The sequence below is a fragment of the Pseudorca crassidens genome, chromosome 17, assembly GCF_039906515.1.
Source record: "Pseudorca crassidens isolate mPseCra1 chromosome 17, mPseCra1.hap1, whole genome shotgun sequence".
Lineage (NCBI taxonomy): Eukaryota > Metazoa > Chordata > Mammalia > Artiodactyla > Delphinidae > Pseudorca > Pseudorca crassidens.
Window position 1 is genome coordinate 1,038,983 of NC_090312.1, and position 27,152 is coordinate 1,066,134.

Here is a 27,152-nt window from a genome sequence, read left to right on the forward strand (position 1 = left end):
CTCGGCCGACATCTTTTCGCATATTGCTTCTGCCCACTTGTCCACTCTGGCCACGGGAACACGCGTGGCACCCCTTCTCACGGTTTCCGTGTGTCTGTCTCTTCGGTTTTTCCACCCTTTTCCTCTCTAGTTGCGGTTGGACCATCTAGGCTCTTTTTCCAGCTCCCCGAGCTGCGTCTGCAGTGTCCATCTGTCCATGAACCCAACGGTGGAGCTCTCAGTTTCGGTTTCTGTGTTTTACACGTGAGCCCTTTCTGTGGATTCCACTTCTTTGGTCTTGTCGTCTGCTTTCATGAATCCACTGGTCACGGATGTTTAAAGTTAACGCCTTGTTGCAGAAGTCCCAGCGACACTGTGGGTCCGGCCCAGATGGACCCCTAGGGTGCTGCCGGCCATGCTGCCCCTCGCTGCCTGCCCGCCCGCCGCCTCAGCCAGATGCCCAGTCTCCGTACCTGCCCCCCGCCCCCCAGGTCCCCGGCGTAGGCTCCCTTCCCCCAGGGTCAGCCGGGGCCTTGGCCCCTTGGGTCCTGGCCTCCACGTAGGTTTCTTTAACCTTTTTGTAGATTTAGTTTCTGGTTTCCTCAGCCTGAGCTCTGCCTGCTGAATGCCCTTCCATCACTGGATGGAGAGTGTCAGGTGGGCATCTTGAAACAGAGGTGCATTGACCACTCAGGTCTTCTGTCCTGTGATGCCCCTGAAGTAGTGCCCAATGAGGCAGAGAAAACCGTGTGGCCGGTGGTGCAGAGGACTTGGGTCAGCGGGCGCCGAGGGGCCTGGTGATGTGTCGCGGCCCTGCAGCCTCTGTGTGGATTCCACCAGCTGCCTGGTCCCTTGCTCTCTCCTCAAGGCTTTTGCCATGGGAGTTGCAGCCCCTGTCTCGAGCCCTGTCTGCCCCAGCACAGGGGCTTGGCCACGTGATTTGTGTTGATGCGGGGTGGTCCTGGAGCGGGAGCCCGAGCCTTCACCTGCTCTGGCTGTGTCATGACAACGTCCTGCCCGAGAGGCTCAGTTCCAAACCTCATTCTGGGAAGACCGCGGGCAGAGCCGTGCAAGCAGAGGAACACTGCTTAAGATCTGGGTTGTGGGTCCCTGTGCTGGACGTGGCCCCGACTGGTCTTCACAGTGTGGAACTGCTGCCCTTTACGTGTGGGCCAGAGTGGGAGCTGGCGCCTCAGTCCCAGTGGTGAAGGGCGGCGACTGCAGGAGGTCTGTCTAGCCCACGTTGGCACTTATGACTTTTACAACTAGTGCAATTTAAATGCTTCACATTTTGAATCATCCTATTAGCAGATGCTCCTGACGGTTGAACTCTGGCAGCTGTCACATCATCCAGAATAAACCCTTCTTTTATAACTGGCCAAACCCCCCTGTCCCACGTCTGCATGACCCTGGCAGTCTCGCCTCGGGCCGGGGGGCCGGCAGAGCTCGTGGGGTCACAGCCTCGCGGGGGCTCTCTGGTCGCTCACGTGGTGCTGTTGTCTTGGTAGCTGCAGGTCAGGATTCGGCGTGAGCTCGGAGCTGGGCAGAGCTGGGCAGAGCTGGGCATCCCTGGGACACTCGTGGGGGAGGCAGCGCTCAAGCCAGTGCCACAGGCTGGGCAGACTTCCTGGGGGCTCCCACCCCTCCTTGAGTTTGGAGCCTGTGCTTGGATGGTAAAGGGTGTGGGTGCAAATCGCCGACCATCCCTGGGCAGTAGGGCTTCACTTGGTCGGCACCTGCCCATCCATCTCCCAGAGGGACACGTGGAGGCTGGTGCGCACAGGGCAGTGCGGGTGCTGGGGAAGGTCCATGGGGACTGGATGCTGGAGGAGGTTCGGCCTCAAGTGGCAGCCACGGTGTGGTCTGGGAGCCGTGGGGTGCGTGTGAGCCCCGAAGGGTGAGTGCCCTGTGGAAATGTAGGATGGGCAGGGAGGTGCTTCACACCTGCTTTTGGTTATTAGAGGAGAAAGGAGGTTAAAAAAAAAAGAATCCTAAGACTTGAGGTGAGCATTCCAAATGCTGGTGGCACTTAGGACAGACTCGGGAGAAAGCCCGTGGGGCACCGTGGAGGTTCTCCCAGGGCTGTTTGAGAAGTAGTTGTGTACTTAGATCCTCTCCCTCGCTGCCTGGAGTTGACAACTGCCCCTCCCTGTCCCAGGAGGCGTGTGAAATCTTTCCTCCTGGGAGAGGAGGCAGAGGTCACGGGAGCGGGGACTCTGGCACCAGTGAGGATGCAGGTACCTGCCCAGGACTTTGGCGGCCAGGCCTTTCCCTCTGCACCAGCTTTTGGTGGGGAGAGTCCAGCCAGAGAGGCCTACTCTGGCGCCCGTCCAGTGGGCCAGTGTACAGCCCTGCCAGGCCCAGATTTGGAGCTGAGCTTCCAGAAGGAAGTGGAGAAGCATCCACCTCGCTGAGGTGAGAGGACTTACATTCCCAGGGAGCAGGCAGTGCTGTGCAGGAGGGGACGGGGCAGAGTGCGGGCGGGAGGGCAGAGTGAAAGGTGCAGTGAGTGAAGCGAACGTAGTCATGCAAAAGGAGAACAGAAGGACACGAACAGTAGGAAATAGAGAGACCAGTAGAGGCCACTGCAGCTGGTGCAGGAGCCTCAGCAGCACAGGATGGGGTGTGGAGCAGAGGGGCCCCGCGAGGGCCTGAGGGCAGGCTGGCCGGCAGGAGCAGGGGACCTCGGAGGCACCTCCAGACCTGACGCATGAACTCTGACCCAGCCAGACAGCCCATCAGCTGTCCAGGAAGGATAAAGGCGTTTTCAGACGCACACATTTTCAAAACCTTAGCTCCCACCTGCCCTTTTTCAGGAAAAAGAGAGAAGAAACGGGAGCCAGGAAAAAGCTCTCGCAGAAGGGAAGGCGGTCCCAAAGCGGCGGTGCCCTGGGGCTGCCTGTGGGTGGAAGAGGCAGAGCACCGAGCCCACCCTGTGCCCACCAGCAGCCTCTGTTTGCCAGGACCCTGGGCTTGCCCTCAGCGGCTGGGCCGGAGGGTCCTGTTCACTTTCCGTATTAATCGGCTCCACTGCAGCACCCCTGGAGGACGCCCCGCTCCACGTGTGCCGTCTGTGGGCTCCCCCAGCTCCGTGTACTGGCAGCTGAGTGCCTGGAGAGGCCAGGCCTGGTGAGGACAGGCGCCTAGGCTCCGGGGGGCGGTTGGAGAAGACGGTTCTTGCTTTCTGGACTCGCATTTGAAGTAAACAGGCTGCTCGTGTGAGGACGTCCAGAGTCTGGGTGTGAAGAGAGGTCGGTGGAGAGTGTGTCGAAGGTCTCCCGGGGCCGGGCCTGTCCCTGGGCACCGCACGCTGGGCCGGGACTCTGTGATGCCAGCAGGAGCCTGTCAGCTCTGGCACACGCCTCTCAGTAACAAGTGTTTTGGAGGTTTTCAGCTGAAACGAGGCCCCGTGACCCCACGTCAGCGGCAGCGCCCTCTGCCCACCTTTGTCGTGGTGCTTTCCTGCGGTGGTTCTCACAGCTTAAAAACGAACAAGACAGCTCTTGGCCTCTCCCCATGCTACCACCCCGCCTCCCTGTACCTGGCGCACCTGTGCCTGCTGTCCCTCCTCCCTGCTCCCCTGAGCCCGCCCCCACCACCTGTCTCCGCAGGCTGCCAGCACCCTCTCCACGCGGGCTTCCTCGCCTCCTCCAGCCCTTACCTCTGTTGTCTCCGCTAGTTCGCTGTGCCCGTAAACACGCTGGGCAGGAAAGTGAAGTTCCTGTTGTGTGCTGACTTCTCCTAAGCTTGCATCCAAAACGTGGCCCTCGTCCCGACCCAGGTGCGTGTGGCCGACCACCTGCTTGACGCGCCGAGTCAGCGCCTGCTGGTGTGGCGGCTGCCCTGACGCTCTGTCTCTCTGCCTCTTGCACCCGTCATGCTGCCCTGGCTCGGCCTGTGCTGCCACCCAGGTTGCTACTCGTGCACCTGTCGAGCGATGTGTGGTGTGCGGTGAAGCGGGAAATCCGTCGCACGGGGCGCCACAGCAGATGACACCCTGCTCTGAACGTGTAGAAAACTTCTTCCAGTTTTCTAAGAAAAATCCCGAGGAGAGTGAACCGGCAGCTCTGGGGATCAGGGAAACAGTTGAGATCTCGAGGAGCACATGATCCATCCCATGTGCGCTGTTTAAAACCCCAGGGCCGACGGGGTCAGGAAGCGGCTGGTGGCTGAGGTTAGGCAGACACCAGAGAGGGCTGGCAGCGCGCTTGCCTGCAGGTCAGCTCTGCTCGGGACAGCTGTGGGCCTGATTTTGTCCTCTGCTTGCTCTGTTGGTTATCCAGGGAGAGGTTTAAGTACTTCTGCTACGGCTGTGTCTGGGTCTCCTTTCGCTCGGGTGTCTGTGTGCCTGATGCTGCGTTGTCCTGTTTTGTCCTTTGGTGGCCCTTCGTGGTGGCGGAGTGACCATCTCTGGGCGTCGCTGTCTCCTCCGGGTGTGAGAACCGCTCTGAGTGTTCGCTGCCGCTTTCCTGTCATTCGGTCCCAGCCCTTCATGAGCCTCCCGCAGTGGCTTCACTCTGGACATTACGATGGCCACAGAGGAAGGAGCCACCCTGGACGCTGTCCACGTTGAGGTGACAGGCTGGGTGAGAGCCTGCATGCCCCCAGCCGCTCCGGAAGCGCCAGCTCTTTTGGGGGCACAGCTTTCTGAGGACTTGGTGAATCCTCCTTACTTTCCTTCTGTACCGCGGCCTGGAGGGGCAGCCGGCTGCAACCAAGGCCCTTGGAGAAGGGGTGGGACTGGAGACTCCTTTCCACTGTGCCCTGGCCCCCTTCTCCCCCTTCCCTCTCTCTTCCCTGCCGCCTCATAACATCAGCAGGTGTGGGGGGCTAAATGGCCCCAGGAGGGCTGTTCTGATCACCAGTGCATCCCAGCTTTAGGACAAGGGATTCATATCCTCTCATTTGGACAGGTACTGAGAAGTACCTGCTTCAGGGGTGGCTGGATCCAGATGCCAGGTGGTCGTTTTCTTTTTTCCTATTATTTACTTCTGCCTCCTTTTTTTTTTTTTTTTTTTTTTTTTGAGAAGCCTCTCCCTGTCGGGGACAAAGTGGCCCAGCAGCTGCAGGCCCCGAGCCCCATGCTGGCGCTTCCAGCAGGCAGGGCGTGTCTTCTCCTGTGATCCTCGGGGACGTTGCTTCTGCCCTGCACCCATCCCATGGAGTGGGGTGCAAGCGGGGCCTCCACTCAAACACCTGGAGGGGCACTTCCCTGGTGGTCCAGTGGCTAAGGCTCCACGCTCACAATGCAGGGGGCCTGGGTTCGATTCCTGGTCAGGGAGCTGGATCCCACATGCTGCAACTAAGAGTTCATGTACTGCATACCGCAACGAAGATCCCACGTGCCACAACTAAGACCTGGCGCAGCCAAATAAATAAATAAATATTAAAACAAAAATCTAATGACGTTAAAAAAAAAAAACACACCTGGAGAGCCCCAGGGAATGGGGCTCCTAGCAGACAGGAGGGAGAGAAGCATAGATGGACAGGCCGGCTCCTGTGGCACGTGCTGGGCCCAGCAGGAGCTTCGGAACGTGAGCTCAGACTTTGGCCTTTTAGAAACGGGACCTTGTTTTCTGTTCTGTAAGGTGTGGACGGACACAGCTGCCGCGTCCCCAGGTGTGCAAGAGGAAATGAGATGGTGTTTGTACAGCTCTTCCCAAGCGTTTTACTGTATACAGTAGGTGCTCAGTAAATGATGCCGCCAGGGCGAGGTCTGTGCCAGTTTAGATGCTGAAGCTGAGGCAGTTTTGTGGAGCAAGCGCGTTTTCACAGGTGGTCGGGGCAGTGTCCTGTCGCACTCAGGCCACCTGCTGAGTTGTGGGTTCCATGCTTCCTGCCCCCAGCCAGTCCTCTTCCTCATAGTTGCTTGTGTGGTGATTGCCCTTGTGCATACAGAAGGCTGTCTCTATCGTGACCTGCTCTCCCATGTGTGCTGCACAGGGAGTGCAGGTGCCCCCCGGAGCGCGGTGGGGTGGTGCGCAGGTGCGGACGGTGCCCTTGGGGTGACTGTGGCTCTAGGTTCCTTAGAGACGCCGCCGCAGCAGGCAGCTGCAGCCTCACCTGCTCGTAGCACATGATGGTCCTGCCAGCTTTCCAGTCCCTCCCCAAAAGGTCGCTTCTCAGCCGTGACCCCGAGGCCACTGGCCGTGGAAGCGGTGCGTATATCTTCCTTTTCCCCACGAGCTGTGACCACGGATGACTGCTGGGGCGGGGCCTTCTCACTCCCTGACTCACTGCTGTATCTCATGGGTGGGGCTGTGACTGAGCAGCTGGGCCTTTGACCTTTGTTGGGAGCTCTGACTTTCATGCCCTGGTGTGGGGTCAGTTTTCAGAGATGTTCCAAGGATGGTCCCCTGAGATGAAGCCTGGTTAGCTGTGCTGGCTCTTCCTTCTCACAGATGTGCGGCCCCCCACCCCACCGTGCGGTGGGCCGGCCCGTCAGGCCTGCTTCTGGAGGTGCCTTCTGCCCACACCCCAGAGCCGCACCAGCTCTCCCTCGGGTCAGAGTGTCTTGTCCATTCTTGACCTTCACAGTTCCACATCCTTGTGTTTGAATGTATCTGGATCTGTAAAAATCTGGTCTGACGGTCTTTGTCTTAGCTAGACTGCTGGTCCATTTATGTTTATGAAAATTATTATATTTGAATTTATTTTTACGGTCTCATTTCACACTTTATTTGTCCTGTTATTTGGGGACGGATTACTTTTTTCCTCCTTTCTTAACTTCTATTTTATTTTATTATTTATTTATTTATTTTTTGGCTGCATTGGGTCTTCGTTGCTGCACGTGGGCTTTATCTAGTTGTGGCGAGCAGGGGCTACTCTTTGTTGTGGTGCGCGGGCTTCTCATTGCGGTGGCTTCTCTTGCTGAGGACCGTGGGCTCTAGGCATGTGGGCTTCAGTAGTTGTGGCACGTGGGCTCAGTAGTTGCGGCTCGCGGGCTCTAGAGCGCAGGCTCAGTAGTTGTGGCGCATGGGCTTAGTTGCTCCGTGGCATGTGGGATCTTCCCAGACCAGGGCTCGAACCCATGTCCCCTGCACTGGCAGGTGGATTCTTAAATACTGCGCCACCAGGGAAGCCCTTAACTTCTTTTGGGTTGATCTTTTTTTATTTCTTTTTCTCTCCTCAACTAGATTGGAATTCATTCACTTGGCTTCCATAGTGGCTGCCCTGGATATTTTAACACACAGAATTCATTTATCAAAATCTAAATTAATTGATATTTTTACTCTCCTCCAAACAATTCAGTGCTCTTAGAACACTGTGCGTCTGTTTAGTTCCATCCCAGGTGTGGGCTGACCTCTCCCTCTCCCCCTGCAGCTCCTGCTTCCTCAGGGTGGGAGGGCTGTGTTTCCTAGTGGCCCTCATTTACCTGATGCCTTCGGGGCCTCAGCCTTGGGGGTGTCTCCGAGAGAGTCCACACCTGGGCACATCCAAGGCTTTCTGTTCACTCGCCTGCCTCTTCTAACAGTACAAATGCTCAAGATCAGCCAGGCCCTCAGATGCAGACAGCAGAGGGGTGCCTTGATTTCCCCTGTTGCCGATTTTACTTAGCTTTTGCCCTCTGAGGTTCCGAACTTTCTTCCTATCTCATCAATGGGTTAAAAATTTTTTTCAGTAGTTTAAAACTGTCATAATAGTGTGTTTGTTCTCTCTTAAGAGGGTTGGTCAAAGCTGTCTGTTTCATTATTGTGGCAGAAATGGCAGTGTTCTCTGAAGTCTTTACTCCCAGTAGGTCCTGGGGCAAGCCTCCTGTGTGTGTGTTGGTGGGGGGCGTGTCCCCTGCATGACGGGTCCCAGCTCTCCCAGTGGCCTGGCAGGCTTGGCCCTGCCAGGAAGGCACCGTCTCTTCTGCTACTGGAACTTGGCAGAAAGGAGTCTCTGACAGTCTGAGTTGATGAAACGTTCCTCATGTTTATCAGTGGTTTTCTGGAACCTTCAGCGAGGAACTGGATGGGACATCCCCCTCCACCCCCCCAGGAAGGCGAAGCCCCCTCAGACGCTGTCTGACAGCAGGGCTTGCCCCAGGTCTTCTGCACAGGGCCCTGTGGGACCCGTGGGGTCTGTTACTGTGACTGCCGGCACCACCTGCAGGTGTGCAGGGGCCCAGATCCATGTTTCCTGATGGTTTTCCGTCACATAGATAAAAGGTTTCCACTTTGTTTTCCTTTCCTCTGTGTCTGGTTAATATTTTGTCGCACACTTGGGGTGAGTCCTGACAAAGCCTGTGGTCACCCAGTGCCTCCACCCCCCCGGGCCTGAGAGCTATGAGAATGACTGGGAACCACGCATCACCCTCCCCCCTGCTCCGCTCCCTCCTCCTTGCTTGCTGGGTCGTGGGAGGGAGGTGTTGCTGTTACTTCTGTGGTGGAAACCACATTTTACTCCTGTTTCTGAGACGTGACCTTGCCGACCTTGGGACTCCTTGTGGGTCAGCATCTCTGGGTTTCACCGTTGACCCTGTGGACGCAGCCCCCTCCTCCGCTGCTGCCTGAGAAGGGCTCCACCTCCTGGCTGGGCCACCTCTTTGCTGGGCTGTGTTCAGCTGCGTGGTCCGTCTGCTGGTGGGAATTGGCCAGCTTTGCATTCCAGAAATATCTGCTGGCCTTTCAGCCTTGGGGGCGGGGAGGTCCTCAGGGAGGCAGTCGGCTTATGGGAGCGACTCAGGCCATGGCAGGCAGGACCACAAGGTCTTGCAGGTTGGCTGGCCCCTACCACCTTGCGTGGAGGTGGGGAGGACAGCAGGCCGGGGTGGGCAGGGCAGGGCTGGGCGGCCTCCTAGAGGCGGCTCCTGTCTGTCTGGACACACCAGTGGGTGGAGGGTGCCGTTCAGTGTCCCAGTGCCCAGCCCTGCCCGCCAAGGGTACCGCCAGTGGCTGTGGGCTGCAGGGGTCTTGGGATGTCCTGCCCTTGCCGTGGCCCCTTCCCTGCCCTTGCCGTCTCAGCGCCCCGGGGGAGTGGGGTGCAGCACGGAGGCGGGCGTCCCGGGCCCCAATCAGGCCTCAGGCTGTCGCTCCGGCGGGCGGTGGGCGCCGTGCTCACAGGTGTTCACACGGTCGCGAGGCGCACACCCCGCTCCACGCAGGCGGCACCGGGCAGAGCGTCCCCCTCGGCCCCCGGCCTGCAGGTTGCAGCTTCCTGGGGCTCGTGCTCCAAGCAGACCCCATCAGGAGCCGGCACAGAGTGTTTCTGTTCCAGAACTCGCGTAGGAAGTTGGAATCAAGAACCTTCTCGCCCACGTGTGACCGGAGCGTTCCTGCAGTGGGGGCGGGGAGGAGCGAGCAGCGGTCCGGTCCAGCTGCCCCTACGCAGCTCCGCAGCTCCGGCCTCAGCACCGGCCCGGGTCTGTGACAAGGACAAGCCGACCTGCCTGCGCAGCGGGGGAAGGGCGCCGAGCGACCACGTGGTGAGGTCGGTGGGCGGTGCGGCTGCTGAGAGCTCGGCAGCACCCGGCAAAGGGCAGCCGTCGTCACAGCCCAGTGAACTGTTTGTGAGTTTTTCGGTGTCTTTACTTCCCCTTGCGCCAGGTGCTCTTCAGGAGGCGGGGCTGCGGAGACCAGGTGCCGGGTCCAGGGGCTCCTCGTCCTCTTGAGCTAGGGCAGCCGGGGCGGAGCCGGCCCCGGCTCACCGACGGGGGCGTGGGGCGCCGGGGGCCTTTGAGGGGCCTTGGTGGGGAGGGTATCCCTCCTGCGGTGACTTTCAAGGGAGCAGACCTCCTTCAGGTGAGGGGTGTGCATGGAGCATTTTGGGGAGCCGGCCAGGACAGGGTGAGGGCGGCCCAGATCCGTGAGTGGGGAAGGCCCGAAGCGCGACACTGCGCGGAAGAGCAGCACAGGGAAAGGCCAGGCGGCCGCGTCTCCACACTCAGAGCCACGGGAAGCCTGACCACCTGCCCCGGCGCCACCTTCGCCCGCCGGGCGGGTGAGAAGCGCCCTAGGAAACCCCCGAGTCCTGGGCAGACGGCCTGTCGCCGCTCTTCTCTGTGCTTTCAGCCGTCCCACAGCGTTCTCAGGAGTTTCCTTTTCCTCAGGGACCCTCTGTCTTCTCCTGGGCGGGGTGGGGTGGGCGGGGCTGCGCGCGGTGCCGCGTGGCCCCTGGAGTGAGTGTGAGAAGCGTCCTCGCTTCCGCCGACTTTCCTTTGAAGGAGGCAGGCCTGTCACTGCAGCGAGTGCTGCTGCGTCACGGGGCAGAGGGCTGGCTGCTGGGGTGGGAATGAGCAGAAGGCACAAGGAGGTTGGAGTAATAAGGAAACATCCTCTGCCTCGAAGCGCCGCTGCTCCTCCTTCGTGGAGGCCCCGTCTCTGTCCTGCACCCCCGCCCCCTCGCCAAAGCCCCCGCATCATCTTTTGGGGCCGAGGCGGCTGGGGGCTCAGCCTGGAGGGGCCGGGACTGGCTGCCCCGTGGGCGCTGGAGGTGACAGGAGGGCTGGCGTTGGCGTCGTGCAGAACGACAGGCCTGTCACGCCGTCCTCTGGGCGCCAGGGCGCTGTGCGCCTGGAAGGTTTGGGGAACCCAACAGCTCGCTGGTGTTGGGCTGTTCCTGTCACAGGCCAGCTTGTGTCCCCGACCTTGGCTCGTGAGCGTGGGATAGAGATTTTGTGCTCTCTAAACGGGCCCGCGGGGGCTCCGGTGCGGTTTTGTTGGTGAGGAAAGCCCAAGAAGGTGAGGGCTTGGGGGCGCACACCGCGGGTGAGCAGAGGGGTCTGTGTGTCCTGATTGCCTGTCATGCAACCCCGAGGCCGGACAGAAGCCACGTGCTGTCCCCAGAGTGGCAGCTTTCCGAGAGCTTGCAGGGCAGCTCCAGCCTCCGAGATTCACTTTACGTTGCGTCCAGTTGACTCCAAACAGCAGTGTCCTTTCTGTGTGGGGTGCGGTCTGACGTCGTTTTCCAGAAAGGTCTGAAAAGCTGGTTCTGACCTACGGGTTGATTCCATGACTTGCTGACGGATTGGGCCACGATTTTCAGCGTAACAGCGTGGCCCGTGCCTTTGGGGGGTGGTGGAGGTCAGTGAGAACAGCTGCAGCGGGAGGTGTGGAGGCGGAAATGCCAGCCCGGCCTGTTGGCTGAGCGGGGAGAGCGGGGCCTTGTGCTGCCAGCCCACATGAAACTGAGATGGGCTCATTGTTCAGAACTTGGAAAACGTATTAAAAACAGCCTGGAGAATGGAACATAGGCCTTCTGGAAATGATGGCTGAGTAGAGGCTTGTTTGTTCTTCTTTCCTCCCTGAAACTCACTGAAATGGACAAAAAGAATGAAAAATAGGGAACAGGATTTCATCTGCAGTGAATCTAAGGAACAGCCACAGCCAGAGGAGGGTGTCGGCCAGACAGGGAAGAGGAGCGAAAGCCAGAGCCTTGAGCGGGGCTGAGTTTTCGCCCAACAAAGAGGATTCTGGGGCACCGTTGGCGACATTTACTTGGCAGAATGGGGTCTGTGGTTTGGGTGGGCCTTGGGGTAAACCGGATGTGGGTGGGCGTCCGGTGAGAGAGGAGCCGAAGGAGGAGGGCCCAGGTGCTCCAGCCGCATTTTCTACAAGATCCAGACTCTTAAGCGGTGAGATGGGGAAGAAGAGAGGGGAAACGGCACTCCCTGTGGACATGCCGGCCTCTGGCAGCGCCTTGGGCCGTGTCCCCCGTACTGTGGGGGCTAAGAGGCCTCCCAGTGAGTCCCCTGGCAGGCAGGCAGACAGTCACCCGAAGGAGCTTTTGCAGGAGGGCCTTCGGATGCCCATGGAGCCGCCTTCCCACCTGCCCCCGCACAGCACCCGTCAAGGCTGAGGTCCCAGTGCTCACTCAGAAGCCAGGAGACTCTTGCTAGAGCCAGAGGGAAGAAACTTCTGGCCGTGTTTGGGGGTGTCGCTGTATGGCTCTTGAGAGAGCCAGCCTGAGCAGAGAGTATAGGGGAGAGCGGCCCGGGGCTTCCTAGAAACCGGACAGCCCTACTGGGCACGGGTGCCAGCTGCTCTGTCTTAAGTTTGAGCTGGGTTTCCGTCACTTGCAACCAAAAACTGTCCTAAGGCCAGAAACTCATTTCCAGAGCAGAACCTGTGAGGAAACTCGGCAGTCGAGCATTCTGGAGCCGCTCAGCCGGCGGGAGCTCCCCGGCTCAGCCCTGTCCCTGCGCTCACTTGTAGACGAGCAGTGATCGGGAGCCAGCGTGGGGCCCTCATGTAGACACTGGAAGGAGGGGAAGGCAGCCCCGGGGGCAGGAGCGGAGCTCAGCTATGCACAGGAGGAGGAGGCTCCGGGGGACAGGATGCGGGGAGAGGGCACTGGCAGAGCTGAGAAAGGAGCTGGGGGACAAGGGCTGTGAGAGACGTGAGAGCCCCATGAGTAACGGCAGACAGCGGGGAGAGCAAGTCCCCAGGACAGCTGCTTGCAGAGAACATGCCGTGCGGCACAGAGAGGAGCAGACGGAAGACAGTTGGATGATGGTCAGGGGCTGCGAGGCGCCGGGCAGCGGGGCGTCCAGGGGATGCACGAGACCCCCTGGGGTGGAGGGGCTGGCTTTGCGCCTTGAGAGTCATGTTTGGGAAGAATTGGGCAGCACGGCCCAGGACCTGGTGCCCAAACGGAACCCTCTGTAAAGCGTGGACCGCCGCCCTCTGCTCAGGTTGGGGGGGTGGGCTGTGCACAGGCGGGTGAGGGGGGCCCTCCAGGAGCTCCCCGGGTCGGGCCGGGCTGGGGCACCCGCGGGAGGAGGGTCCGTTAAGGGCCGAGCGTCTGCATAGATTGGTGTTTGCAGGGGATATTTGTCTCTTCTCCCCATTTTACTTCCTTATTTGGTCATTTATTTATATCAGTATGGACTTAGGGATATCCTTTTATACTTTATAAAAGTTATAAAGTATAATGGGATGACTTTTTTTTTCCCTCAAAATGTTCCAGCTTTGGTCATTGGGAGCTCTTTTATTTAGCGCCATTGTCCCTTTGGCAGACCCCTTCATCGTGGGGTTTTGTTTTTGTCTTGTCTTCCTTACTTTCTGACTCTACGAGATCCTCCAGGATCATCTTTATTTATTTATTTATTTATTTAATTTATTTATTTTTGGCTGCATTGGGTCTTCGTTGCTGTGCGCGGGCTTTCTCTAGTTGCGGCAAGCGGGGACTACACTTCGTTGCTGTGCGCGGACTTCTCATTGCGGTGGCTTCTCTTGTTGCGGAGCACGGGCTCTAGGTGCGCGGGCTTCAGTAGCTGTGGCACGTGGGCTCAGTAGTTGTGGCTTGCAGGCTCCAGAGCTCAGGCTCAGTAGTTGTGGCGCACAGGCTTAGTTGCTCTGCGGCTTGTGGCATCTTCCCGGACCAGGGCTTGAACCTGTGTTCCCTTGCATTGGCAGGCAGATTCTTATCTACTGCGCCACCAGGGAAGCCCCATCCTGAGAACTTCTGACTTCCTGAATTATTTTCTTTTAAATTTGTGTACATTGAGGTTCACTCTTTTTGCTGTAAAGTTCTTTGGGTTTGAGAAATGCATATCGTCAGGTATCCACAATGGCAGTATTACACAGAACCGTTTTGCCACCGTAGAAAATCCCCTGTGTTCCCCCATTCAACCATCCTCCCTCCTGAACCACTGGCATCCATGATCTTTTTACCAGCAATATAGTTTTGCCTTGTCCAAACTGTCTTAATACTTGGAGTCATACAGTATGTAACAGAACAAACGTTTGAGGTCCTTAATTGTACAGTGTGCCAAAATCAATTCCAGGTGATTAAGGAGTGTGTTTATTCAGTAAATGTTTGATTGGTTACTGTGTATCAAGGATATAACAAAACAAACATCGTCTCTGCCCTCAAGGAGCTTCCCCTCACCCTCTAGTGGGGAGACAGACGGCATATCACAGTTATAATGACTTATGTGTGTGACTATACTACAATCCACCTACACACAAGATGGAGTAACAGGGATCAGATTAGCCCTCCCACTCGAAACTAATAAAAAGCTGGGCGGCTCCCCTGGTGGCGCAGTGGTTGAGAGTCCGCCTGCCAATGCAGGGGACACGGGTTCGTGCCCCTGTCTGGGAAGATCCCACATGCCGCGGAGCGGCTGGGCCTGTGAGCCATGGCCGCTGAGCCTGTGCGTCTGGAGCCTGTGCTCCGCAACGGGAGAGGCCGCGACAGTGAGAGGCCCGCGTATCGCAAAAAAAAAAAAACTGGGCAATAGTTGTGAAACCTTGGTTTTCTAAACTTTGGGTATGAGGCAACAAAGTAGAGTGATGCTTACGGGATGAGAATCAAACAAGATGAGCCTGATGGTTTCTGCAGCTCTTACGGCATTCAGGGAGGTGTAAGGATGCAGAGCCTGGCAGATTCCCTCCGTAAAGGAGCTGGAGCTTAGAGTCCAGGGCAACTAAGGGAACTAGAGTTTGCAGGCAAGAGCACCAGAGAGCAGAGAGCCGCAAACAGAGAGAACTTGGAGATGTGCAGAGGGTCTCTCGTAGTTTCCAGCAGAGTGTTGATCAGTGTGTGGGTGTGGGGAAACCACCAGAGGCCAGGGAAAGAGTCACTCAGAAGGATTAAGGGGAACAGTACCCAGAGCTGTCACAACACTGTGAAGAGTGCCTTGTCTTCAGGCAGACTGAAAACCTTCATAATTCACAGGGCACTGGGCAGGCTACTGAGTGGAGAACAGCTAGCCCTGGAATAAATGCTGCTCTGCGCCCCTGAACAATCTTAGAAACAAGAACCAAAAGTTTCACACTGTTTCCAAGTAACTGTATCCCCAAACAAAGCTCAAAAATATTTATAGGAATACAAAAATATACAGCTTACAAAAGGGTAAAATTCACAGCGTCTGGCATCCAATCAAAGTTACCAGGCATAGAAAGAAACAGGAAAATACAACTCATTAGGCAGTGAAAATTCAGTTGAAACGGATGCAAAACTGACTCAGATGTTAGATTTAGCAGACGAGGTCATTACAGCAGTTATTATAGCTACATTCCATATGTTCAGAAAGCTCAAGGAAATATTCGAGACTTTAAGTAGAGACCTGGTGAAGTAAAGACACTGAACTAAAGATCCAAACTAAACTTCTAGGTTTGACACTAAACTGTCTGAGTGCAAAACACACTGGATGGGATTAACAGCAGCTTAGATGTGGCAGAAGAAAAGATTAGTGAACGTGAAGACAAAGCAGTAAGAAGTATCCGAACTAAAACAAGGAGAGGAAAAGTACTAAGTAAACAACGCAAAAAACGAGCCTGACTGAGCTGAGGGGCAGTGGGCAGAGGCTGCGATTTGTGTAATTGGAGTTCCCAAAGAGGGAGGGAGGGACAGAAAAACTACTTGAAGAAATGATAGCCAAAAAGCCTCCAAGTTTTATGAAAACTATAAACCTAGATCAAACAATCTTAAACTCTGAGCACAAGGAACATGCACAGACACATCATAATCAAATTGCTCCAAGTCAGTGATGGAGAGAAAGGTCTTAAAAGCAGCCAGAAAGGGCTTCCCTGGTGCCGCAGTGGTTGAGAGTCCGCCTGCCGATGCAGGGGACACGGGTTCGTGCCCCGGTCCGGGAAGATGCCACGTGCCGCGGAGCGGCTGGGCCCGTGAGCCACGGCCGCTGAGCCTGCGCGTCTGTAGCCTGTGCTCCGCAACGGGAGAGGCCACAGCAGTGAGAGGCCCGCGTACCACAAAAAAAAAAAAAAAAAAAAAAAGCAGCCAGAAAAAAAGACATAATTACACACAGAGGAACAAAGATACGGACGATGGCAGATTTCTCTTTGGAAACAATGCAAATGAGGAGACAGTGGAGCACCGTGTGCAAGTGCTGAATGAAAACTGTCAGCCTAGGAGCCGACACCGGGGCAAATATCTCTAAAACGAAGGTGAAGTAAAGATACTTCAAACATACAAAAGCTGAAAGACCTTCACAGCAAGAAATGTTATAGGAAATTCTTCAGGCTGCAGGAAAATGAAACCAGATGGAAATCTGGATCTATGTGAAAGAATGGAGAGTCCTGGAAACGCACCTACATGACTAAATATATGACACTTTCTTATTATTTAATTCTCTTTAAATGGCATCTCTTTAAAACGCAATTATCTAACTAAAAATAATAACAGTTTAGCAGAGTTGGGGGATTGTAACATAAATAGAATAAAATGTATGACAAAAATGGCACAAAATCCAGGAGAAATGGCAAACTCATATGCTTGAAGAAATATAATTTCACTTGAAGGCAGACTATGATCAATTAAATATGGATGCTACAAACCCAGAAGCAGCTGCTAAAATAGCAAAACAATGAATTACATACAGGTGATAAGTCAACAGTGGAGATAAAATGGAATCACATAAAATAATTCAAAAGAAGGCAGAAAAATGGAATCACATAAAATAATTCAAAAGAAGGAAAAGGGGGAACAAAGAACAGATGGGAGAAATCAAAAACAGGAAACGAGGGTAGATTTCAACATAACCTTGTCAACAATCACAAATATAGATGGTTTAAACACCCCAATTAAACAACAGAAATTGTCAGATTGCATAAAAAAGCATGACCCAATTATATGCTGGCTTACCCAATAAACCCACTTTAAATATCAAGAGACAAATAGGTTAGTAAAAGAAAGGCAAAAGAGATACAATTCTAATGCTAATGGAAAGAAAGCTGGACCTGCTGTAATAATATCAAATGTACTCATTCCAGAGCAAAGAAAACTACCAGGTAAAGATATTTCATAATGACAAAGAGGTTAATTCCTCAAGAAGATACTATACATTTTATGTACTTAATAACAGAGCTATGAAACATGTGAAGCAAAAACTTAGAGAACTGCAAAAAGAAATAAGCAAAGCCACAATTGTAGTTGGAGCTCTCAGTACCCTTTCCTCAGTAACTGATGAACAGGTAGACAGGAAATTAGTGTTGGCACAATCAACCAAGTTGATGTGATTGACATATATAGAGCATTCCACCCAACAGCATGTTTTTTCCAGTGCATATGAAATATTTACCAAGATAGACCATTTTTCTGCACCATAACATTTTTGACAAAAACGGTACTAAATTAGAAACTATAAAAATATCTGGGCCTTCCCTGGTGGCACAGTGGATAAGACTCCATGCTCCCAATGTAGGGGGCCTTGGTTCGATCCCTGGTCAGGGAACTAGATCCCACATGCATGCCGCAACTAAGAGTTCGTGTGCCACAACTAAGGAGCCCGCCTGCTGCAACTAAGACCCAGCGCAACCAAATAAATAAATATTTTTTTAAAAATCTGGAAAATCACCAGCTATTGGGAAAGTAAATAACGTACTTCTGTATAATCCACAAGTCAAAGGAGAAATCAAAAGGGAAATGAGACAGCTTTTGAACTGGGTGAAAATGAAAATATAGCATATCAAAATTTGTGGGATATCGTGATAGCTGTCCTCTAAAGGAAATTTTATAACACTAGATGCCTAAATTGGATTAAAATTTTAAAAGGTCGCAAATCACTGAACTCAACTTCTACCTTAAATTAGAAAAAGAGCAAATTAAATCCAAAAGAATGCAAAGAAAGGCAGTAACAGATCGAAGCGGAAATTAATCAAAGCAGAAAAATAATAGAGAAAACTGATAAAGTGAAAAACTGTCTTTTTTTAAACAAGGTCAGTAAAATTGACAAGCTTTTGACCAAACTGATTAGGTAAAAGAGTGAAAAGACATAAATTACCTATATCAGGAGCAAAAGAGATGGCATCACTACAGATTCTATTGATCTTAAAAAGATAATACAGGAATACTATAAGAACTTTATGCCAATAAATTCAACAGCTTATATGAAGGGGACAAATTCGTTGAAAGACAAAACCCACGAAAGCTCACTCAAAAAAATGCATGCCCAGATAGCTTCACTGGTGTATTCTACCAAACATTTGAGGAAGAAATAATAGCAATTCTGCACAGACTCTCCCAGAAAATTGAGAGGAGGGAATATTTCTCAAATCATTTTATTTTGCCAGTATTATCTTGATACCAAAACCAGACAGACATCACAAGAAGAATAAAGTACATATGAACATAGACACAGAAATTCTTAACAAAATTTTATTTTGTTAAGAATATATAATATATACAATATATATACGTGATACACCAATATATAAAAGTGATAATATATCCTGACCGACTGGGATTTGTCCAAGGAATACAGGGTTGGTTTAACATTAGAAAGTTAATCAATGGAATTCAACTATTCTGAAACCAAAAAAAAAAATCATGTGATCATTTCAATACACATGGTAAAAACGATTTACAAAATCCAACATCCATTTCTGATTTTTAAAAAACCCCGCAAAGTAGGAATTCAAGGAAATTTCTTCAACCCAACACAGGACATTTATGAAACATCTGCAGTTAACATCATACTTTTTTAAAAATAAAATAAATTAATTAAGTTTTATTTTTAGCTGCGTTGGGTCGTCATTGCTGCGCATGGGCTTTTCTCTAGTTGCAGCGAGTGGGGGCTACTCTTCGTTGCTGTGTGCGGGCTTCTCATTGCGGTGGCTTCTCTTGTTGCGGAGCATGGGCTCTAGGCGTGCGGGCTTCAGTAGTTGGGGCACACGGGCTCTAGAGCACAGGCTCAGTAGTTGTGGCGCATGGGTTTAGCTGCTCTGCGGCATGTGGGATCTTTCTGGACCAGGGCTAGAACCCGTGTCCTCTGCATTGGCAGGCGGATTCTTAATCACTGCGCCACCAGGGAAGTCCAACATCATACTTAATAATGATACGCTGGCTGCTTCCCCTGAGATCAGGAATGAGGCAACTGTGTCTGCTCTTACCCATCCTAGTCAGCATCTTGGCGGAGGTTCTAGCCAGGGCAGGGAAGGAAGAAAAAGAAAACGATCCATATTGGAAAGGAAGAAGTAAGATTGTCTGTGTTCACCATTGACATGATCATCTATGTAGAAATTCTAATGAAATTTTTGAAAGGGAGGGCACAATTAGAGCTAATGAGTGAGTTTAGCAAGGTTACCAATATGCACAACCAAATGATATACTTCTGTACTAGTAACGAACAATTGGAAATTGTTTTATATTTTGTCAGTGTCCAAAATATGAAATACAGGTAAATTTGACTAAATGTGTACAAGATCTCTGCACTAAAAAAAAAAACTACAAAACATTGCTGAGAGAAACTAGTAACTAATGGAGAGATATGCCCTGTTCACAGATTTGAAGACTCAGAATTGTTACGATGTTAGTTTTCTTCATGTTGATGGGTAGATTCAATGCAACTGCAAGCAAAATCATAGCAGCCTATTCTGGAGAAACTGAGAAGCTGATTCTGAAATTCATATGGAAATGCAGAGGACCTAGAATAATTAAAACAACTTCAAAAATGAAGAGCAAAGTTGGAGGGCAACACTACCTGATTTCAGACCCAGGGCATTTGGGTCACCAAGATGAGGTGTCTGTCCCAGATTGGAGAAGGCTTTCTGGAGGAGGTGATGCCTTAGCTGGCACTGAAACGAGGAGGGCAGCCAGATGCACTGGAGGTGGTAGCCTTGCTGCTCTGGACCAGCCGGGAAGGATGGCAGATGAGTGAAAGGAGGTGCACAGGTTGAAGACATTGATTTGAGTTGTTCTCAGGTTATGGTAGGTACCTTTTACTTTTTCCAAAATTTCACTAACAGTGCTGTTTTAATTTTTTTTTTTTAATGTTGAAGCCATAAAAGAAGGTCACCTATTTTCTGTTAGACAATTAGAAAGACTTGTTTCATTTTTTAAAAATGGCATTCCTGGTAGTTGTGTGTCTTAAGCATTCCTAGTAGTTGTGTGGACATTCCAGTGGTAGGAAGGAGGCGGCTGGGAGCCTGTTCTCCAGCCCAGGAACTGAGTGGAGTCGGGTGGGACGGGGCGTCACAGTCCTTCTGGGCCTTAGAGAAAGTGTCTGATTGGCCAGCAGCGTCCCTTGCCCCTGGGCCCCTGGCTGGCTGTGTTCCCGTGCCCTGAACCTGCTTTCTCCCCGCCTTGATTAGCACAGATAGGATCTGTGGACCGGCCTCTTCCAGAGAGGGCCTCGTCCCGAGAGCAGCTGGGGTGAGGACGGAGCAAGGGGCAGGTGTCCCCTGCTGCGCTGCCGCTGCTCCGCAGTTCTTCAGACGTTTTACTGAAGTGAGGCTTGTGTACAAGAAGGTGTGAAAGCGATGGCATGAAACTCCAAGAGCTTTTTTTTTTTTAAATTAATTTATCGGGTCTTAGTTGCGGCATGTGGGATCTTTTGTTGCGGCGCACAGGCTTCTCTCTTCTCTAGTCGTGGCGTGCAGGTTTTTCCCTTCTCTAGTTGTGGCACGCGGGCTCCAGGGCATGTGGGCTCTGTAGTTGTGGCGCGTGGGTTCCAGAGTGCGTGGGCTCTGTAGTTTGCAGCATGCAGGCTCTCTAGTTGAGGCGTGCGAGCTTAGTTGCCCCATGGCATGTGGGATCTTAGTTCTCTGACCAGGAATCGAACCTGCATCGCCTGCATTGGAAGGCGGATTCTTTACCACTGGACCACCAGGGAAGTCCCTCTGAGAGCTTTTATAAACCAACACATGCTCAACGGTGGCCCTGCCCCTTGGGCCCACCTGTCACTACCTGTCATAGAGGCGGCTGCTTCTGATGCGCCCGCAGAGGCTCGTGTGCCTGAACATACGTAAGGGGATTGTGCTGGTGACTCCAGTGTGTCAGGCTCCTGTCTCTCACGCCCCCGGAGCCACACCCAGGTTGTGGGGGGCAACTCCCGTGTGCCGTTTCTGCTGTGATGGACATGTGGCAGTTTCCCGTTGCAGCTGCTGGGAATGCCATGTGCAGGCCTTGGTGAGCGGCCATGTGGCCTCTGCTGGCCCCGGCAGCCCTGGATGACAGGGCCTCGGGGTACGTGCAGCCTAGGAAGTGCTGCCAACCCGGTTGGAGGGTGTTAACCTGCGCCCTGCAGCCGGTGAGCCTCCACACTCTGGCCAGCGTGGGGTAGGTTTACTTTTCCATGCTAGCCATTCTGGTGGGCACGCTAGTGTCCCATTATGCTTTTAATTAGCATTTCCCGATGACTAATGAGGTGGAGCACACTTCTGTGTGTTTATTAGTCATTTAGATTTTTGTTGTTGTTAAGTGTGCTTTCAAGTCTTTTGTCCTTTTTTCTATTGATTGTGGTTCTTTCTTATTTATTTCTAGGAGTCTTTTATATGTTCTGGAAGTAGCCCTTTGTCAGATCAGACCGCGTGCACACAGTTATGTAATGTATTATACATAGTCTATGCGTCAGATATCTCCTACCCTGCATTTGTCTTTTTTCTTGTAATGGAAAAAATTTATTTTTAAAAATTTTATTCGTCTTCCCTGGTGGCGCAGTGGTTGAGAGTCCGCCTGCCGATGCAGGGGACACGGGTTCGTGCCCCGCCGGGAGGATCCCACATGCCGCGGAGCGGCTGGGCCCGTGAGCCATGGCCGCTGAGCCTGCGCGTCCGGAGCCTGTGCTCCGCAACGGGAGGCCACAGCAGTGAGAGGCCTGCGTACCACAAAAAAAAAACAACAAAAAATTATCGCAGTATAGTTGATTTACAATGCTGTGTTAATTTCTGCTGTACAGCAAAGTGATTCAGTTATACATATATATATATTCTTTTTCATACTCTTTTCCATTATGGTTTATCTCAGGATATTGAATATAGTTCCCTGTGCTCTACAGTAGGACCTTGTTGTTTGTCCATTCATTATATACTAGTTTGCATCTGCTCATCCCAAACTCCCAGTCCTTCCCTCCCCCACCCCACCCCCTTTGCCAACACAAGTCTGTTCTCTATGTCTGTGAGTCTGTTTCTGTTTCGTAAATAAGTTCATTTGTGTCGTATTTTTGATTCCACATACAAGTAATATCATATGGTATTCGTCTTTCTCTTTCTGACTTACTTCGCTTAGTATGAAAACCTCTAGGTCCATCCATGTTGCTGCAAATGGCATTATTTCATTCTTTTTTATGGCTGAGTAATATTCATAATGGTAAAAATTTATAAGCAGAGGTTCTTAATATTATAGTCCAATTTGTTAATGTTTCTTTTGTGGTTAGTGACTTTTTGTGTCTGATTATGTGCACCTACTCTAAAACCACAAAGATTTTCTTCTACATTTTTTCTAAAAGTCTTACTGTCTTACTTTTAATGTTCAGAGCATCGGTTTACCTAGAATTGAGTTTAATGTATTGGATGAGGTAGGGGTCAAGGTTCATTGTTTCCCATGTGTAAATCGTGTCAATGCAGCACCGTTTTTGAACAGCCCCCTCTGTCCTAAATCTGGGGGCCTTGCATGTGCATAGGTCACCCTTGAGTGTTGCCCAGTCCAGGGCGTGCCATGTGCCTCTCGCTTGTGGACACGGTAGCGCCAGGTGGGTAGTGCCGTCCCTGTTTACCAGGCGAGAACACTGCTCTCAGAGGGGGCAGGCAGCTTGCCTAGGGCCAGCTGGCGAGGGGGTCTGGATGCCCTCCGCGGGGGCCGGGCAGGGGCCGGATCCCGGCTGGGGTTCAGGGTCGGGCGCAGGAAGCTCAGAAACCAGCTCAGGCAGGAGTGTACCTCATTCTCGCAGGCGACCTGGGCCATGAGGGACCAGGCTGGGAGTTACTGTTTCGCCAAATACCCAAAGGCGTGATAATGTGGCTTCTGCTCTCAGGGCGGTGCCTTCTCGACTGCTGCTGAGGGCATCCCACTGACCTGCTGACATCCGTCCACCTGGGTCCTCAGGAAAAGGCTGCGATGTCCCAGACGCAGGACTACGAATGCGAGAGCCATCATGCTGGCCTGCAGGAGCCTCGGCTTTCAGGATCTAGCACGAGGTAAGGAGGCTGACTTACCGGGGCCAGCGAAGCAGGAGGCTTCTCCTCGGCTTGTCAGTGCTGTCCTGCCTGCTTACGCGGCCTGGCCCCACTCTCCTCCACGAGGAGCTGTGTCCTGCCTTCTGAATCTGGCTTCCCCGGGGAGCCCCACCTCCTGTCGCCAACGGGCTGCAGAGCAGGGAGGGCTTCTCCTCAGGCAGTGGACACCCTGCCAGCCCTCAGCTGGGCCCAGCCCCTTAGGCGCCCTCTGGGCATCCACGCGGAGGCAGGCGGCCACAGATGATCACTTGTGTTTTTCTAATTTATGGCTTTGTTTGGGAATAATTCCACAAGTTGCACGAACAGGAAGAGTGCTCTGAGCATCAGGTCCCCTTACCCAGATTCATGCTCTGTGCCGCCGTGCGGCCGCTGCTCCTTCCACAAACAGCACTGTTCTGAGTCATCTGGGGGGACACGCACATCCAGCCCCGTGTTTGCTCACATCTCCCGGGACAGGAGGCGCCATGCGTAAATCTGTGCGATGGGAAGCACCCGCCTCCTGTACCGCCTGGTCCGGCTTTGGCCGCTGGCTCCTTGCCGTCCTTCGTGGCATTTCCGGCCCCTCCAGCGCCGCTTACCCCGAGTCTGCTGCACGTCTCCTTTGTGTTTTGTAACCTGGAAGATTTCCACTTCCTTCCTCTGCCTTTTGCGACATAGACACTTTTTCAGGGAAGCCACCCTTGTTAAGATAGAGCACTCGGGGGCTTCCCTGGTGGCGCAGTGGTTGGAGGTCTGCCTGCCGATGCGGGGGACGCGGGTTCGTGCCCCGGTCCGGGAAGATCCCACATGCCGCAGAGCGGCTGGGCCCGTGGGCCAGGGCCGCTGAGCCTGCGCGTCCGGAGCCTGTGCTCCACGATGGGAGAGGCCACAACAGTGAGAGGCCCACGTACCGCAAAAAAAAAAAAAAAGATAGAGCACTCGGGTTGGTTTTTCCGATGATTTCTGAGCAGAGTGTGTCCTTCTGCAGGTTCACGGCCACCTGCCGCCCACCTGCTCTCGGGACAGTGGCTGTTTGCCTCACTGCCGTGCTCCTCGCCAGTTTCGGGGCTTCCACCGTTTCTTCCTCGACCTGGGCCTTCCTGGGATGGGTGCAGAGCTGGATGCCTTCCCAGCCACGGCACCCGGTCCACACCGGCCGGCCGGTGCCCCCTGTCCCTCGGGAGCAAGAGCCCCTCCTCCCCATCGCTGTGTTCACTTGTGGATCCCTGTCAGTGTGGAATCACAAAGTCCGTTCTGCTTTCCGTGGTTTGTCGTTCATCCCGCACTTCATGACTTGGTGCTCTGCTGTACCAGATGGGCTGGTGAGACTCCTCCAGGCTGGCCCTGGTGATTCCTGGTGGCTTCCCCGGGCTCCAGGTGCATCCTGGGCTGCCTCCCCCCACCCCCCATCAGCTGTTTCTCTGAGGGGCCCCGTTCCCCAAGGGAAGACTAGGGTCTAAGGACCAGCGCGTGTGCTCGTGGCTCCTGCGACGTGTGTGTTTCTTGACCCTTTAAGCAGAAGGGCTAGAAGTGCTGAGTTTGCGTGGACATCTCCGGTCGCAGCCGGCCCTTTTCTGAGGCGTTTTCTTGCCGCCTCCCGTACCACCGTCCTGCGCCTCCTCCAGGAGAGCCCTGTTTCCAAGAGCCGCAGTGCAATGACTCGTTTGTTCAACTGCCAGTGTGTCCAAGATGGTTTCAAAGTCGCTTGCCCATTCTGCTACAGAGTCGTGTGTGTGTGTGTGTGTGTGTGTGTACACATACACATACTAGAAAAACGTCCAGGACTTAGTTCACGCCCACACGCACCCTTCCCCCAGCAGCAGGGTTGGGGTCTGGTCCTGTGCTCACACCGGGTTAGCTTGCTTCTCCCTCTGGCGGTTGTGACGTTCATCGAGATGCAGTTGCGTCCATTTGCTTCAGTTTGAGGTTTTTTCCTCTCCCTTTCCGTTCTTACTGATTTAATCCTGTTCCGGTTTGTTTTGGTTTGGTGTTTTGGACGTGCCCGCGCGGCTTGTGGGGCCTTAGTTCCCCAGCCGGGGATTGAGCCTCGGCCCCCGGCAGTGCACACGCCGAGTCTTAACCCCTGGACTGCCAGGGACGTCCCTAATTTTGTTTTTTAAACATGTAGGCTCTTAACATGCTTTCAAAGGACAAAACTATTCAAAAGGTATTTATATGCAGAGAAGGGCCCCCCCAGACCTTCTCCGTGCCCCCACCTACCTCTTGCAGGAGGTTTTCTGGTTTATCTCCTACGTCTGTTTGGAAGGGTGCCCTGGACCTCGGGCCCCAGAGGTGGCCCCCTTTGCAGCCTCCTGGGTGTGGTGGCCCGCCAGCCCCGTGTTCAGTGTAGGTGTTTCCAGTTAGCGTGCACTTAGGAGTGATGCTGCGGTGAGCGCCTGGTGCTTGTGTCATTTTGTTTTCTTGGCGGTGTGTCTTCAGGGAGATCGGGGTAGGGGTTGCTGGGCTGGAGATGTCGTGCCCTCACGTGCCCTCCGTGGGGCCCTGCACGCTGCCCCTGTCTGCCCACAGCCTCCCCCAGGACAAGGCTCGGGCCTGGATGTGGTGCCCGGGGGCTGGGGGCCTCAGTGTGGCGTGGGTTTTATGTCTGATGCCAGGTGAAGTGGGACATTTCACATATGTTATTTACTTTAAGAATTGTCTGTTCTTATCTTTCGCCCATTTTCCTGTAGTATATTTGTTTTCTTCTTGTTCAAATTTATGTATTAAGTATATGAACCTTTTATCTGTAATTTATATTGCACATATTTAATATTCTCACCAAATGTGTCCAGAGAAACCAAATCTCTTTTACTTTCCAATTTATTGATCTTTTTTTAGTGCCTCTGGGTTCTTAGTCACTGCTAGGCGTGAGCTTCCTGTGTGTGGCGTGAGCTAGGGGCCCTCCTGCCCAGAGACCTCAGCTTCCAGCACCGTTTGCTGGAGAGGCTGCCCCTTCCCTGGTGAACGGTCCTGCCTCTCCTGTTGCAGGATCCCCACTGCAGGGGCTGTGCTTGGTCACACTCGCCTCCCTTTCACCTGGCAGATTGCCTGGGACATACTTGGCACTCGTGAGGCTCTCCCCGGAAGTAAGTATTTGAACAGGTCATTGTCTGCGAGCAAACATCTCCAGGACTTGGAGGAAAGAGGCAGGTCGTCCGCGCAGCCTGCCCGGCCCACGGGGAGAGGCCGCGGCCGGCGTCACACCCAGGAAACCACTGTCATCTTGAATCTTCCGGCTCTTTCCCCAAATGGCTCATCGTTTCCTACCCAATTCATGTTAGACATCGTCGCCATATAAATCTCCCTCGAACTCCATCGATGGTGTGGCTGGGTCACTGTGATCAGTCTGTCACCCACAGGTCCCGACCCTTCCTACTGGCAGGGAAGCCCCAGAGTGGTTTCAGCACTGTTCCTCCATCACGTGCCCGGGGACCAAGCATCCTTAGGCTCTGCAGCCCCCACTGACCGGGTGCTAGGTGTGGACAGCACCGACCTCGGGGACGAGGTCTGCCCTCCCCTCCCTGCCATGGGGTCTGCTCGGGCCCCGCTCGCTCCCGGCCCTCCCCAGGCTCCAGGTTCCAGCACATTCTCTGCCCCCTGGGTCCCTGGGGGACTTGGTTCAGTGCCGTAGGGAGCGCCCAGAACGTTCTTCTGAAAAGGCGGGGTCCTGCCCACGTGCACACAGGGATGCACTGAAAAGGGAACAGATGCTTTTCTTTATTCAGAGAGAATTATCGCCATTAAATTCATTTGAAAACGTATTTAGAGCAAAAATAAGAATTGTTATCGCTTCCGTGGGGCTCAGAGTGTCCAGTCCAGTGCTTTCTGAGCATCTCTGCTGGGTCAGCCCTTCCTTGGGTAGCGTCTGCCTTTTGTCCCAGCCGATCCCATGCCGCGGCCCAAGGGGAGAGCAGGCGGTCAGCTGAGGGCAATCTCGGAACCTCAGGGCTTCCTTCCTCACGGGAGCAAGACCCCCAGCTCCTGGCCTGGTCTCCAGGCGCCTTCGTCCCTGGGTGGGGGGCGCCCTCGGGCAGTGCCCGCCAGCTTCCAAGCCTGGTGGCACCCGTATCCTCTGGCTGAATGCGGGGTGCCCGCTGAGCTGCGCTGGCGGTGCCTTCCATCCTAGGGCAGTGCAGGCGGCCGCAGCTTCCTGGTTAAAAGTACCCAGTTCCCAAAGTTAGAAGTTTGCTCCGTCTTCTGTGTGGACAATGGCCAGCTGGCGGCCATGGGGATCCAGGCAGGAGGGGGCGAGAGGACAGGAGGGTGTGAGAGGGCCACACACTCCCACCAGGCAGAGAAGCAGGGCAGGGGCTGGTCCACTCAGTGCCGCGAGGTCTGCCTCCTGTCCTCTAC

The 27,152-nt window shown here is 53.8% G+C and overlaps 1 protein-coding gene across 14 annotated transcripts in view; it reads left to right on the forward strand.

The window, feature by feature from the left end:
• The window catches only part of ARHGAP39 (Rho GTPase activating protein 39), a 73,815-nt gene that overhangs the window by 12,164 nt on the left and 34,499 nt on the right, over nucleotides 1–27,152 (forward strand). For 13 of the 14 annotated variants that reach the window (XR_010936606.1, XR_010936607.1, XM_067712465.1 and 10 more), the window contains exon 2: nucleotides 22,619–22,781. Coding sequence is in view for 12 of the 14 variants with exons in the window: in XM_067712465.1 (XP_067568566.1) it covers nucleotides 22,702–22,781 (80 nt within the window). In the remaining 2 variants the exon portion in view is untranslated. Of the gene's footprint in view, nucleotides 1–19,150; nucleotides 19,576–22,618; nucleotides 22,782–27,152 lie in introns of all 14 variants that reach the window. The other variant, XM_067712466.1, reaches the window with a different exon arrangement.